The sequence below is a fragment of the Macaca mulatta genome, chromosome 12 (genome assembly GCF_049350105.2).
Source record: "Macaca mulatta isolate MMU2019108-1 chromosome 12, T2T-MMU8v2.0, whole genome shotgun sequence".
Taxonomy (NCBI): domain Eukaryota; kingdom Metazoa; phylum Chordata; class Mammalia; order Primates; family Cercopithecidae; genus Macaca; species Macaca mulatta.
Window position 1 is genome coordinate 52,930,214 of NC_133417.1, and position 12,914 is coordinate 52,943,127.

General features: G+C 36.0%; 1 protein-coding gene across 10 annotated transcripts in view; it reads right to left on the bottom strand.

Annotated features, from left to right (window-relative positions):
- ORC4 (origin recognition complex subunit 4) overlaps positions 1-12,914 on the bottom strand; it is a 91,568-nt gene that overhangs the window by 23,678 nt on the left and 54,976 nt on the right. For all 10 annotated transcript variants that reach the window (XM_077956940.1, XM_077956941.1, XM_077956943.1 and 7 more), the window contains 3 exons: positions 4,131-4,206; positions 3,642-3,727; positions 67-115 (listed from right to left, as the gene is read on the bottom strand). In XM_077956940.1, coding sequence (XP_077813066.1) covers positions 67-115; positions 3,642-3,727; positions 4,131-4,206 — 211 coding nt within the window. The remainder of the gene's footprint in view (positions 1-66; positions 116-3,641; positions 3,728-4,130; positions 4,207-12,914) is intronic.

Consider the following 12,914-nt stretch of genomic DNA (forward strand, 5'->3'; position numbering starts at 1 on the left):
TATAATCAAGGAAAAAATAAAAGTTAAAACATATCTTCTGAAATGGCTGAATATGTTAATATTTACCTTTTTTTAAAGCTTCCAGAAGAAATGAAAGGTTTTCAGCAAAGCTTCCCTGAACAACAAAATGAGATAAAATGATTAAAAGTTTAGTGAAATAAAGAATAAAAGAGGGCTGATTCTCAGATTTTATATAAACACTGTATATCTTCTAGTTATTAGAGTCACTGCCCAGACTTTGCTGAGAGTCTCTATACTTCCTATCTAAAACTTAAATACTTAAGCAAAGATGGCACAACACTGAAAATGGCAATTACAGTGTCATGCTTGAAATTTTATTTCAAGCAATTATTTCAATTACAATGTCATGTTAGAAATGTGAAGGTAGTTTTGTAGAGTTGCCATATTCTAAATATTGTTTCAGACCTAGAAATGGATTCTATTTTGTGTCTTCAAACACAGTGGGGTCTTGCAAGTCTCAAATTAATTTGTACTGGTAAAGAAATAACCATGAATTTAAATGAGATACAAAAACAAAAGGCTTTTTTGAAACATTAGATACTATAACAGTGTTTGTCTATTCAAGAGTATACTGAAGAAGTTTTTTATTTTTATTTATTTTTTTTGAGACAGAGTCTCGCTCTGTCGCCTAGGCTGGAGTGCAGTGGTGCGATCTCCGCTCGCTGCAAGCTCCGCCTCCCAGGTTCACGCCATTCTCCTGCCTCAGCCTCCCGAGTAGCTAGGACTACAGGCACCCGCCACCATGCCCGGCTAATTTTTTGTATTTTTTAGTAGAGACGGGATTTCACCGTGTTAGCCAGGATGGCCTCAGTATCCTGACCTCGTGATCCACCCGCCTCAGCATCCCAAAGTGCTGGGATTACAGGTGTGAGCCACTGCGCCCGGCCAAGAGTATACTGAAGAGTTTATGTATATCATATCATGTTTGGCTATGTTTACTTGTAATATAGCCAAAACGTTTTTGGATACAATTAAATATTCTTGATGAAACTTAACGTAGTAGATGCCTTATCCAGGTGCTTCAGATTGTGGGTAGAAGCCTCATTAAAATATTTTTTTCATTAAAGTTATTAATTTTTATTTCATTCAGAGTTCATAATTAAAAGAAACAGCCAACTTTAAATTTGAGGAGAGATAAAGGAGAAAAGAAACGCACTTATTCGTTCTCCAGTTGAGAGATCTAACATAAAAATAGCATACAGTTTTTTAAACTTTCACATATTGTGATGTTGTTATGCTATTTCCAAGGTAGGCAGACCAAGAGGTGTTATCCATAATTTATCATAATATAACAAATCCTCAAAGAGACAATCTGTTGGGAAATCAGTGGTCAGTTACTCAAAGGTAGTTTGTCTTTCAGGCTTTTTGTTTAAAAGATTATTATATCTGATACTAAATATATACTTCTTTTTGTTTTGTTTTGTTTTTTTGAGACGGAGTCTCGCTCTGTGGTCGCCCAGGCTGGAGTGCAGTGGCGCGATCTTGGCTCACTGCAAGCTCCGCCGCCTCCCAGGTTCACGCCATTCTCCTACCTCAGCCTCCCTAGAAGCTGTAACTTACAGGCGCCCGCCACCACGCCCGGCTAATTTTTTTGTATTTTTAGTAGAGACGAGGTTTCACCGTGTTCGCCAGGATGGTCTCGATCTCCTGACCTCATGATCCGTCCACCTCAGCCTCCCAAAGAACTGGGATTACAGGTGTGAGCCACCGTGCCCGGCCCTAAATATATACTTCTATAAATATGTATTTCTGCATGTATAATATACATATATATGTCTGCTTATATCAAACCAGAAAAGCTGTGGGTTGCATTAAGTGACTTAGGTTCTTATAATGTCTAGCCTCTGCCATTTTATGACCTTTGGCAACCTAATTATGCTCTCTGAGAAGAAACCAAATGTATATAATGAAATAATTAAACTAATAATTTCTATACCAGTATTTCTCTATTCAAGAGTATATTGAAGAATTTATGTATATCATATCCATGTATGGCTATGCTTACTTGGAAAGCCAAAACATTTTTGGATACAACTTAAACTAATAATCTCTATATGTGATGATAATAGCGAAGATTAGAACAGAATGATAAAAAATTGTGTTTATTATTTCACATAAACCAATATGAATATGTAACATTTAAAAATGTCAGAAACACCTATCCAGATCAACTGGGAACCAAAAGCCAAACTGAGCATACTTAATAGGAACTGTCTTTGGCTCAGTATATGCCACTAGCTTCAACATCACATTTAAACAGGAGGTAGAATATTAGATTTATAGAAGGGGCATTTTGAAATTACACTTCAAAGACCTATAGACTATGGAAGGGACAAATTTACTCAACCTTTTAGATTATTAGATTAGTATTTTTATTATGTTAATATTTTCATAGATTAATATATTTATTATATTAATTTATAGATTGTATAATCTATAATTATATAATAATCTATAATTATATATAATCTATTACATAATTATATAGATATAACCTATTATAGATTTATATAGATGATATAATTATATAGATTCATAGATTAATTTTCTAGATTCCTGTTAATAGTAATCTATATTTTATAGATTAATTTTATAGATTATTTTATAATTAATAATAATTTTATAGATTAATTATTAAAGAAAACTCATAAATGCTAGGAGTCTTACACAACTATGGCGGTATCATTGCAGCACAAAGCACACAGTTCAGAAATTAGAGTGGTGCCACTGCATGGTCACCAGTAACCAGAAAATGAAGTTGGAATGTATATAATCCACTCCAACTGCATAAGCAGTATGAGGCTAGGTAATTTCATCATGAAAATTCAGGTAGCTGCAAAATTAAATTATCATGTTTTCCTTAGGCCCTATATATTAAGTGAAAGGTAAAAGTTTAAAACATTTCAAGTCAGTTTCTTTTACTGATGTTCACTGTCCTGAGACTATAAGATATGATAATGATGTATGAATAAATTTCTGAAAACAGAGTAAGATAACTGACATTTGTACAGCACATTACCATCCAGCAAATTATTTTTTAAGTTAAATGATGTGTAATGTTTTCTTTCTTCTTCAAAATAATCCTGTGAAGTATGGATAATAAAATAATGCCCAATTAACATGTAAAGAATCTGAATTCAGAGATACTTGTTAGCTCTGTATTATCAGGTAGTCAAAGGGTTGTAAGGCATGACTGAAACCCACCTATTGCAGCTTCAAATTTAGCACATTTTCTACTATAGACAGGCTACTCAAGTCTCAAAAAAGTAGAAATAGGCTGCTGGAGCATGGTATTTAAAAAAATGTGTTAATCTATCTCCAGAGATAGAGAACCAAAGTATTCACCTTACAGAAAAAGAAATAAACTCAGAATATCTACATAAACTTGGGTTTCTTAGCTATTTTACAGCTAGTATAACCTACTATGAAAAAATCCAAATATTGTAGAGACTTAATGACTAAATGTATCCTATACATTACACATTTTTATGAAAGAATCTTATATATTTCAATTTAGAATTTCTGAACCTCTCCCTACCATTCTAGAAATATAAAAATATATATGGTATAAAGACATTACCTTAAAGCCTATTTAATAAAATAACTGAAATTATACTTACAAAAACTTTATCTCCAACTACATTTTCCAGATTTAACTGCCTCGTGATTTCCTTTAGGGCGATTTTGTCATTGATCTGCAGCAGTCCTAAAATAAAGTCCATTTAAAAGTATTTAATTAAAATGAAACATGTATTTGATATAGCAGGTTGTTTTCCAGTTAAGTAAATCTTCCCAGTCAAAGCCTGTTAGTTCACATCACTTTCTTTTTAAAACTTAGCAATAAAGACATTCTGTAGAATCAAAAAATAATCCTCCTTGGGATTAGAATGATTTAAAAAAGAAGAAAAAAACCAGAGTCCTTCTGAGACTCCTTCATTATTAGTATTTTAATTTCTAAAAATACTGCATATGGTGTGCTAAGTAAAACATGGATCTAGTTTTCAAAATCTATTAAATGAATTTGAAATATACAAGTGAATTTAGTTTCATCATATAAAAACCCCACAAAGTTTATGTAATCTCCAATGGCAAAATAATGGCATACTTACCATTTAAGTGAACTTGTAATACATTTTCACTCACTTCTTCTATTTCCATGAGTTCTTTCAAAGCATGATTTATTAACTAAATATGAAAAGTTTATGAGATAATAATAGGTAAAAGATAAAAAAAAAGTCCATATTCTTTTTTAAACTACAAGCGGTAAGAACAGAATATAAATAAATTGACCTCTTTAACAAATAAGTTTTCAAATTCTTTACAGATAAAAGGTTTAACTAGAACATCTCATATCTGACTCTTTTTAAGAAACAAGAGCCAGGACTGATACAATATTCTCTCAATCACCTACCCAAACTTTTAATACAAATTTAGAAACAACCAAGTTTTAAAACAAATATGTCTCCATATGTCACATTAAACATGCGACATGGCCCTTATAAACTTCATGTCTCAGTTAGTACATTACACATCTCTCTGACAATTATTAAATATCATTGTAATCAGTTAAAAGCCTATTGAATTAAAGGTTTCTATGCAGCATACTTTTTTTTATAACACTGTACTGCTCTCGTACTGTGATATCATATATATCTCTTCATATTATCAATGCATTCGAATTTGTTTAAAGAATTTGAAAGTGAACAGAATTAAGAAAAGCCAAAAATCTTTTTAAAGAGTAAAGATGGACTGTTCCTTCCAATATTAAAATATAGGTACTATCTAAAATAAGTGAACTGGGAAAAGCAGTTGTATATACAAAATATTAGTAGAGATGGCATCAAAACTTAGGACAAAAAGGATTACTGAACAAAGGCACTGGGACAACTAGTAAACTGTTTTCCAAAACAAAATACTATTTGTATTTGCAATATGCTACTTATTTGTCATTGCAATACCTTATCCAAAAGGAAAAAAGCAAATATGATCCTCATTTTAAATTATATATGTTTCACAACAAAATACCAAAAATAAAAAAATTTTCCTGGTATACCTGCATGGTTTTTAAAGCATAGGGAATTCTAGGTCCTCTGAAAAGGAGACAATCTCAAGATATCACCTGTCATACTACCAGTAATAGCCCAACTGAGAAGTGACATTTAATGAGAAGTAACATTAAAGGACTGTATAGAGGTACTTCTTCACCTCTGGATCAGGTCAGACACTATAATAAGAGTACATCCCCAGATGATATACGGTTGGTCTCTCAAAACAGTGCTTTCAGCAACTTTTTTTTTTTTTTTTTTTTTTAAGCAATCCATGGTATTTTCTTTCCTCCACCTCTTGATATTTTGCTTAATATATTTTTTCCTAGGTTATGTTTTGTTTTAATTCATAAAATGTTTTATGTTTTGATGAATTATTCAAAACAATTTCAAACCCTTTGCTAAAATGAATAGGGATTTTAATAATATCTTCCATTTTATATATGTATAAGGAGAGTTGTAACAGGTTTACAGCTTTCTTTCCACTCAACTTACTTTAAACACCAACTTATGCTTTGCTTGGATCAGCCCACTAATATTTTATGGGTTGTGTGTATGGTTTGAAATGATAAATATATTAGCAAGTGATCTTCAAACAATGTTACTTCTAATCTGGGTATTGCTAAAATTTACTGTGTAGTTTAGGCAATCAACCATTTAAGTTAGCTTTTTTCTTGAATATGTCGTCATCATTTCAAATATTTAAACTACATTATACACTAAAAATATTTAGTTGGTTATTAATGTCACACTGAGCAACATAACCAAATTTGGTAATCTCCTTTCTATATTCTTTGTGCCTAAAATTTAATATTACAAACATACCAGGATAATTTTCTTAGATCTCCCCACATCCAGTAATTTTTATGCTCACCAATGATTATACTATTTCTAAATATTATAATAAACACAGGTTTCACCAATATGCAACTAGGAGAAATATCCTATTTAACCATCTAGGAAATCTGTCTACAGTAAATTCCATGTGTAAGAGCATTTCCTAAGGGTCGGTACAGTGGCTCACACCTGTAATCTGAGTGCTTTGGGAGGCAGAGGCAGGAGGACTGCCTGAGCCCAGGAGGTTGAGGCTTCAGTGAGCTATGATTGAGCCACTGGGCTCCAGCATGGGTGACAGAGTGAGAGCCTGTCTCTTAAAATCAAAAGGTATTTTCCTGGGCTCAATCTGTCACTTGAAGCTATATCAATTTTTTAAAAATAAAATGCTTGTAATATTATAAGCCACACTATTGCCTTTTTCAATTAACTGTAGAGTTAGAATTTTTGTATTTCAGACAGTTTGGCCAAGTATAGTGTTTTAAATATACTATAATCTCGGGGTTAGGATTAGAGTTTAAAACAAACATAAGACTACAGGTCTTATGTTTTAAAATTTGAATTTGTATAATTATACTAATGAGGTTAGGCACAGTGGCTCATGCCGGTAATCTCGGCATTTTGGGAGGCCAAGGTGGGTGGATCACTTGAGCCCAGCAGTTCCAGACCAACCTGGAAAACATGGTGAAACCCTGTCTCTACTAAACATAAAAAACTTATTAGCTGGGTGTGGTGGCACATGCCTGTCCCAGCTACTCAGGAGGCAGAGGTGGGAGGATCGCTTGAGCCTGGGAGGAGGAGGTTGCAGTGAGCCTAGGTCGTGCCACTGCACTCCAGCCTGGGCAACAGAGTGAGACCCTGTCAAAAAAAAAAAGAGAAAAGAAAAAATAAAAGAAAAAGAAAAAAATTATACCATTGAGAGTTCTTGTATAAAAATAAATTGTATCTGACAATTTATTCAATCCATATTTTCTCTCAGGATACTCCCACACATACAACAAATTACAAAAGTAGCAGAAGTCAAACAATGTTCATCTCTTCAACCTGCCAACATCAGAGTACATCAGGAATACATGAAACTATATCAAAATGGAATGCCAGGCAAGGGACTCTTCCAGATTCCACTGTAGTGAAACCCAATAAATGACTGCAAAACACCACAATAGGGCTCTGGTTTAAGAAGCAAAAAGTAGATAAACCGTCAGTGTGGCCAAGAATAACCAATCCATTTTGTTAACTGATAAATACTATGACTTAATGCTTTCGCCTTTAAATTTCAGTACATTGATTAAACCTATAGGGGTTTATGAAAAGGTGCTGTAACATGGAAGGAAGGGAACAACAAGCAGATTAAAAAGTTTAAGCGCAGATTTAAAATATTAAGCAAGATGGCTGATTAGAGACTCCTGGTGCTCGTACCCCGCACAAGAAAGGACCACAGCAATGAATGAACAGCTAAGATTTGACTGGCGTGTTGAAGGGAGAGTGCTGGAGTACAGCAGGGAAGGGGAAACACATGTGTAGTGACTGAAAATCCAGGAGGGTAGTGTGTAGGCACCTGGCCTCTGCAGCTACATCTCCTGCACCCGGATCAAATCTTCCCGTAGTCAGGAGGGACTTCCCATTTTGGGGAAAAGGTAAGCAGAAGATCCCCACCAGTCCTCACTGACACTATAAACACCTACAGTCCTTACCACAGGAGAATTCCATAGTCCTAGCAAGCCCTAAGTCGAGGTGGAGAGCTGCTGGGAATTCAAGCAGTTGCACTGCTCCAGATCATGAGAATAAAGTACGCACTCTCCATCCCTCACCCACCTGTAGGCCAACCTGCTGCAGCATGGCACCGTTGAGGCCAAAGCCACTTCTGTTGTGCGCCCTGCTCCGCGGGCCAGTAACCACTGCACCTTTCCAGTACTAGGGGTCCATCTTCATTCCACCAAGCCCACATAGGTGGTTGAATGCCACAACTCTAGCTGCATGGAGACTGAGCCTATAATTGGTTATGACTCTGGTCCTACACAGCAGGGAAACCAACCTCTTGCTGCCACACTTCCGGCCAGAGGACCAATCTGGCAGTCCCACCCAGGACAAACTCTCGCTTGAGCTGACCAAACCAGTGTGGGGCTCTCTCTCAAGAAGGACAGGCCCCCGAGCATCCAAGCAGCTGATACACCGCTTGTGCTGGTAGAGTGGCTGTGCACCCATACTCAGAACCTGAGAAACAGCCCCACAATACCCTGCGCCCCTAACTCCTGCAGTCATACCTCTGGCTTGCCCAGTGGTCCTGTGCCCACAATCAGGGCCTGAAAAATAGACCAGAAGGTTACCCCTGGCAGGCATGCCTCCAGCCCAGCCGAGCAGCCGTGAGCCATGACCTGTACCTGAGAGACAGCCCTATGGGCCACCCATGGTGAATACACCTCCCAAAGGGTGGCCAAGCATCCTTGTGAACACATACTAGGCCTGAGAAGTAGCTCTTCAGGCCATTCTTGAGCCTGCCAAGCAGTCTTGTACTTACCTCCCAAACCTGACAAACAGCACAGCCTCCCTATAACCCATCAGACATGCCCCAGGACCAGCCAACCAATCGTGTGCCCACGTCCCTAACCTGAGAAGTACACTAGCCAACTGGCCCTAACAGACACATTACCCTAGCTGGCTGAGCAGCATTACACCCTAGGTCTACAAATCAGCCCTGAGGGTTGCCTCTGGCAGACACTCTTGGGCCAGTCAAGCAGCCCTGCTCCTACTTCCCACGTCTATGAAATGGTCCAGTGGGCCATCGCTGCTGAAAAGTTCCCAGGCCAGCCAAGCAGCAGTGTCACAGGCCTGAGAAACAGCCTCACGGGATGCTCCTAGTGGACATGCCCATAAGCCAGCTGAATAGCCTTGTGACTGCATCCTGAACCCCAGAAACAATCCTGTGGAACCCCTCAGCAGATATGGCCCCAAGCCATTCGAGGAACTGTATCCCTATACCTCTGTTGGGATCAAGCAGCCTTGCACCTGGATCCCAGGCATCTCCTGGGCCTGAGAAACAAACCAGTGAGTTGCTCCTGACAAACATTCACCAAGGCCGGCTGAGCAACTGCATGACTATGCTCCTGGCCACATTAATAGCCCCATCTGCCAGTGTGTCAGATCCCAAGGTGGTTGACCCACCACATGCATGCATATGCCCCTAAACTGAGAATCAGCCCAGCAAACCCACCCCTTGCAAAGCTGTACAGCTACCACCAGAAACTCTCAGCCTAGGCCACTGAGACACTTGTAAATGACACTAGTGTGGATTACAGCTAAAAAAAACTATACAAAGACCACACGACTGTATACAACTAGAACCAAGGGCAATGAATCACACCAAACTGACACCTCAAGACACATTCACACAAGTAAGTACTTCCTTATGACATCAATTCTGTCAGATTGGAAAAGGCAATTTTACTTTTCTACCTGAGGCATACCAATCAACATAGGGACACATTAAACATTAAACATAAAAAAGCAAGAAAACATGACACTTCCAAAGGAAAACAATAACCCCTCTAGTAACAGACAAGAATCATACGGAAATACAGAAAATGCCAGAAGAAGAATTTAAAATAATAATCTTGACAACACTCAGTGAAATTAAAGAGAATACAGATAGAAAATTAAACAAAATCAGAAAAACAATTTGTGATTGAATAAGAAATTATCAGAGATACCATAAAAAACAAACAGAAATCCTACAGCTGAAGAAGTTAATTAATGAAACAGAAAATATAATTGAGACCTTCAACAACAAACTACACCAGGCATAAGGATTTCTTAAATTGAAGACAAATTGTTTGAAATAACACAGGCAGATAAGAAAAAAAAATAGAAAGAATGAATAAAGTCTACAGGATTTATAAGGCTTCAGTAAGTGAACAAATATTTGTATTACTGTCCTTTCAGGAGGAGAAAAGAAGGAAAAGGTGAGAAAAACATATTTAATAAAACAGTAGTTGAAAACTTCCCAGTTCTTGAGAGAGGAATGGACATCCAAAGGAAGCTCAAAACTCCAAACAGACTCAACACAAACAGAAGGTCTTCTCTGAGGCATATTATAGTCAAATTGTCAAAAGTCACAGACAAATAATTAAAGCAGCAAGAGTAAAGTGTCAAGTCACTATAAGGGAATCCCTATTATAATAACAGTAGGTATCTTCTTCTTTATAGCAGATTTTTTTAATTAAAAATTTTAAACTCTTTATCATTTCTAAAAATGATATTTTAAAACATCTTTCATCCTTCTTCTTTACATTTTAGCTGATTGTCAGAATATACAACAGCAGATTTCTTAAGAGAAACCTGACAGGCCAGAGGGGAATGGGATGATACACTCAAAGCTCAGACTGAAAGAACTGTCAGCTAAGAATATAATACCCAGCAGCTTCAGAAATAAAGGAGAAATAAAATGTTTCACAGATAAGCAAAAAGTAAAGCAATCTGTCATCACTAGACCAGACTTATATGAAATGTTCATGGGAGCCTTACATCCATAAATGAAAAGATGATAACCACCATTATGAAAACAGGGGAAACTATAAAACTCACTGGTAGTGCAGATACATAAAGGAGAAAGAGAAGCACCCAACTGGAAAAATAAATGAGAGGAAGTAAGAAACAAAGGATATACGAAACAACCAGAAAACAATCACTAAAATGACAGGGTAAGTCCTCACTTATCAATAATAATCTTGAATATAAACCAATTAAGTTTCCCATTAAAAAAATATAGAACAGATAAAAAAACAAAACTCAATTATATGCTGCTACAAGAAACTCACCTCACCTGTACAGACACACAGACTTTTTAAAGGTATGAAAAATTATCCTAGGAAAATGGAAAATAAAAGTGATACGAAAGATGTAAAAACAAAGAACATTATATAATAATAAAAGGATCAATTCAACAACAGAATATAACAGTTGTACATGTAAATGTACCCAACACTGAAACACTCAGATGTATAAAGCAAGTATTATTAGATCTAAAGAGAGATAGATTGCAATAAAATAATTGGAACTTCAACACCCTATTCTCAGCACTGGACAGATAATTTAGACAGAAAATCAATAAAGAGAGACTGAATTTGAACTTCACCATAGACCAAATGGACCTAAAAGACATTTATAGAACATTTCACCCAACAACTGCAGAATGTATATTCTTCTCATCAGCACACAGAAGATTCTTCAGGACTGACCTTATGTTAGGACACAACAGAAGTCTTAAACATTTTTTTTAAAAAAGCAAAATCATATCAAGTATCTGATCTGGCCACAGTGGAATAAAACTAGGTATCAATAATAAAAAGAACTGGCTAGGTGTGGTGGCTCACACTTGTAATCCCAACACTTTGGGAGGCCAAGGTGGGAGGATCCCTTGAGCCCAGGAGTTTGAGACCAGCCTAGGCAACATAGGGAGACCCTGCCTATATATTTTTTTAAAGTAGTAAGAGGAACATTAGAAACTATACAAAAATACAGAAATTAGACAACATGCCCCTGAACAATGGGCAACAGAAATTAAGAATATTACAGATTCCTAGAAACAAATGAAAACAGAAACACAACATACTAAAACTTAAGGAACACAGCAAAAGCAGTATTAAGAGGCAAGTTTATACCAATATATACCTACACCAAAAAACTAGAAAAATTTCAAATAAAGAATCTAACAATGCAATCCAAAAAATTAGAAAAATTTTAAATAAAAAATCTAACAGTGTATTCCAAAGAGCTAGAAAAGAACAAACCAAACCCCAAATTGGTCAAAGGAAATAATAAATATCAGAGAAAGAATAAACAAAATTGAAACAAAAATTGCTTAGATAGACTAAGAAAGACCAAACTAAATAAATGAGAAAAGAAAAAAGAGACATCACACTGAATATCACAGAAATAAAAAGGATCATTACAGACTACTATGAAGAACTATACATCAATTAATTACAAAACCTAAAGGAAATGGTTAAGTTCCTGGACACATAAAACTGCTCAATATTGAAGCAAGAAGAAACAGAAAACCTGGAGAGACCAATAACAAATAATGAGGTAGAATCAGGAATAAAAAGTCTTCCAACAAAGGAAAATCCAGTACTGGATGGCTTCACTGCTGAATTCTACTAAACCCTTAAGGAATTAATGCCAATTCTTCTAAAACTACTCCAAAAAATTCAAGCACAGGAAATCTTTCCTAATTCATTCTATGAGGCCAGCATAACCCTGACAGCAAAACTAGACAAGGACAAAACAGCAACAAAAACTACAGGTCAATATCTCTGATGAATATAGATGCAAAAGTCTTCAACAATGTATTAGTAAGCTGAATGCAAAAAGATCATTCACCATGATCAAGTGGGATTTATCCCAGGGATGCAAGGATGGTTTAACATATGCAAATCAATGAACGTCACATAGCACATCAATAGAATGGAGGCTAAAAACTATAACATCCCAATGGATGCAGAAAAAAATGTGATAAAATCCAATATCCCTTCATGATAGAAACTGTCAATAAATAGGTACAGAAAAAAAGCACCACAAATAGTAAAAGCCATTTTGACAAACCCAAAACCAACATCATACTGAATGGGGAAAAACTAAAAGTTTCTCCTGTAAGAACTGGAACAATACAAGGATGTTCACTCTCCCCATTCTTACTCAACACAGTACTAGATGTTCAAGCCAAAGCAATTGGAAAGGAGGAAGTCAATTCGTTCCTTTTGCAGATGACATAATCTTACATATAGAAAAACCTAAAGACTCTACCAAAAAACTCTTAGAATTTCAGTAAAGTTGAAGGCTACAAAATCAATATACAATAACCAGTAATGTTTGTATATACTAACAACAAACTAGCTGAAAAAAAAATCAAGAAGGCAATCCCATTTATAAGAGCTACCAAAAAAATTGAAGTACTGAGGAATAAATTCAGTCAAGGAGGTGAAAGGTATAGTTTTGTACAAGGAAAACTACAAAGCA